Source organism: Austrofundulus limnaeus, unplaced genomic scaffold (genome assembly GCF_001266775.1).
Source record: "Austrofundulus limnaeus strain Quisiro unplaced genomic scaffold, Austrofundulus_limnaeus-1.0 Scaffold273, whole genome shotgun sequence".
NCBI lineage: Eukaryota > Metazoa > Chordata > Actinopteri > Cyprinodontiformes > Rivulidae > Austrofundulus > Austrofundulus limnaeus.
In genome coordinates, this window is record NW_013952675.1 from 118,249 (window position 1) to 119,920 (window position 1,672).

Consider the following 1,672-nt stretch of genomic DNA (forward strand, 5'->3'; position numbering starts at 1 on the left):
CAGGAACCTGCTGTAAAACAGCAATTATGCTGAGTCAGGCTTGATTTTTAGTAATCTTTTCCTGTTAAATAAATAAATCAAATCAAATCAATATACACACTCCCAAATTTAAAGGTTTTATTAGATTGAATTACAAAGAACAATAATCCAAAATACCTGACCAACTGATTCATTTTGTTTTTACATATCAAGCACTATAAAAAATAATGTAGAGAATACTTGGTTATTTGAATATCCTGAAATAAACTTTATTTTTATATTTCACTTTATCAGCTGCTGACACTACCCTTACCTCAACACCAATTCAGTTATATTCTTAAGAAGAAAACACAGGATCAAAAAAATTATCCTCATCACTTGAATGCATCATTTGGACTCCACATTTCCATTACAAATACAATTTACAATTTTTAATTTCCCCAAATTCCTCAGTCCTAAAACTGTGACCCTGTGAGTCATTTTGACCCAAGGGCAGCAGGAAGGTTTAAAGAAATTCACAAACATGTTTTTTTTTTTTTCAAAACAAATAAATTAAAAAGTATCTCATGACCTGATGAATCTTTATTTTTAGGATAACATTTTCAGTCTGGTTCACCAACAGTTCTGATTAACAGTCTTGAGTGTTTTATAATACATAAAAAAAAAGATTATTACTTACATTTCATGCCATTCCCATGTGTCCAGATCAATGTAGTAGAGGTCATTAAGTCTGTAATCCTGKGGACCAAATGATTCAAAGTTGGTGGACAAAAGATAAGTGTTTATAAATTTAACTAAGAAACTTTCCCAACACTTACTCCAAGTCTGTGTTTAAATGTTGAAGTTAAGTTTATCTGTTACTTAGTAAAATCTCTCACGAACCTTTGATCAGATTTTAATAAAACCTGGAGAAGAATAATTCGATCTACAACTGATTAAAGTTTGGAGTCAACCCAAATTAAGACGGCCACCACCACAGCTACTCAACCTTAGCCCAAACAAAAACAGCTAGAACCTTGTCAAACTCTGACAGGAAGCGGTGGGCAATATACACTTCTTCAAAAAGAATGTTGAACGTTTTAATTAATATATTAACATGCTTGTTAAAGTTTGAGATCAYTTCCTGAAAATAATTTCTAACAGGAAATTTGTAGCAGGTAATAAAACACCAGGGGTTGGCCTTTGTGTACCTTGAATCTTCCACCGAACACATAACCTCTGTTTCCAACTGTAGCACAGGCGTGAGCAGCTCTGGGTGACGGAGTGCTCCCCTGCAGCAGAAACAGAAAAATATGAATTATACCCTTCATTTTAGTATTTCTGAAAATTACACAGTTTGGTGATGTATTTTTGAAGGACTACATCTGACTTTACTTTCCAGTCTTGTGTCGTATGACAATGAATTAAATCTTTACTCTGAACATTTCTAATCTAACAGGCAGAGGCGGAGCAGGGGGTGGCCATGACCGCCACAGACAAATCTTTGGCCACCCTGCTGTGCACACCCCTTCCACGGTGAAGCAACCTTTAGGGGTGTAATAATCCTCCTGAACAGTTGGTGGCAGTGTTTAACAGTTTGAAACATCACCAAGCTCTATCACTGAAGAAGTGATGGTTTTCTTTATATACAGAAAATATACCTATGTAATCTGACTTGTGTAAACTTTTGGACTTATGGTGACAGTTTTTTTTT

General features: G+C 34.8%; 1 protein-coding gene across 2 annotated transcripts in view; it reads right to left on the reverse strand.

The window, feature by feature from the left end:
- The window catches only part of klhdc2 (kelch domain containing 2), a 7,032-nt gene that overhangs the window by 2,561 nt on the left and 2,799 nt on the right, over positions 1 to 1,672 (reverse strand). For both annotated transcript variants that reach the window (XM_014020936.1, XM_014020938.1), the window contains exons 8-9: positions 1,170 to 1,250; positions 659 to 717 (exon numbers count right to left, since the gene is read on the reverse strand). In XM_014020936.1, the coding sequence (XP_013876390.1) occupies positions 659 to 717; positions 1,170 to 1,250 (140 nt within the window). The remainder of the gene's footprint in view (positions 1 to 658; positions 718 to 1,169; positions 1,251 to 1,672) is intronic.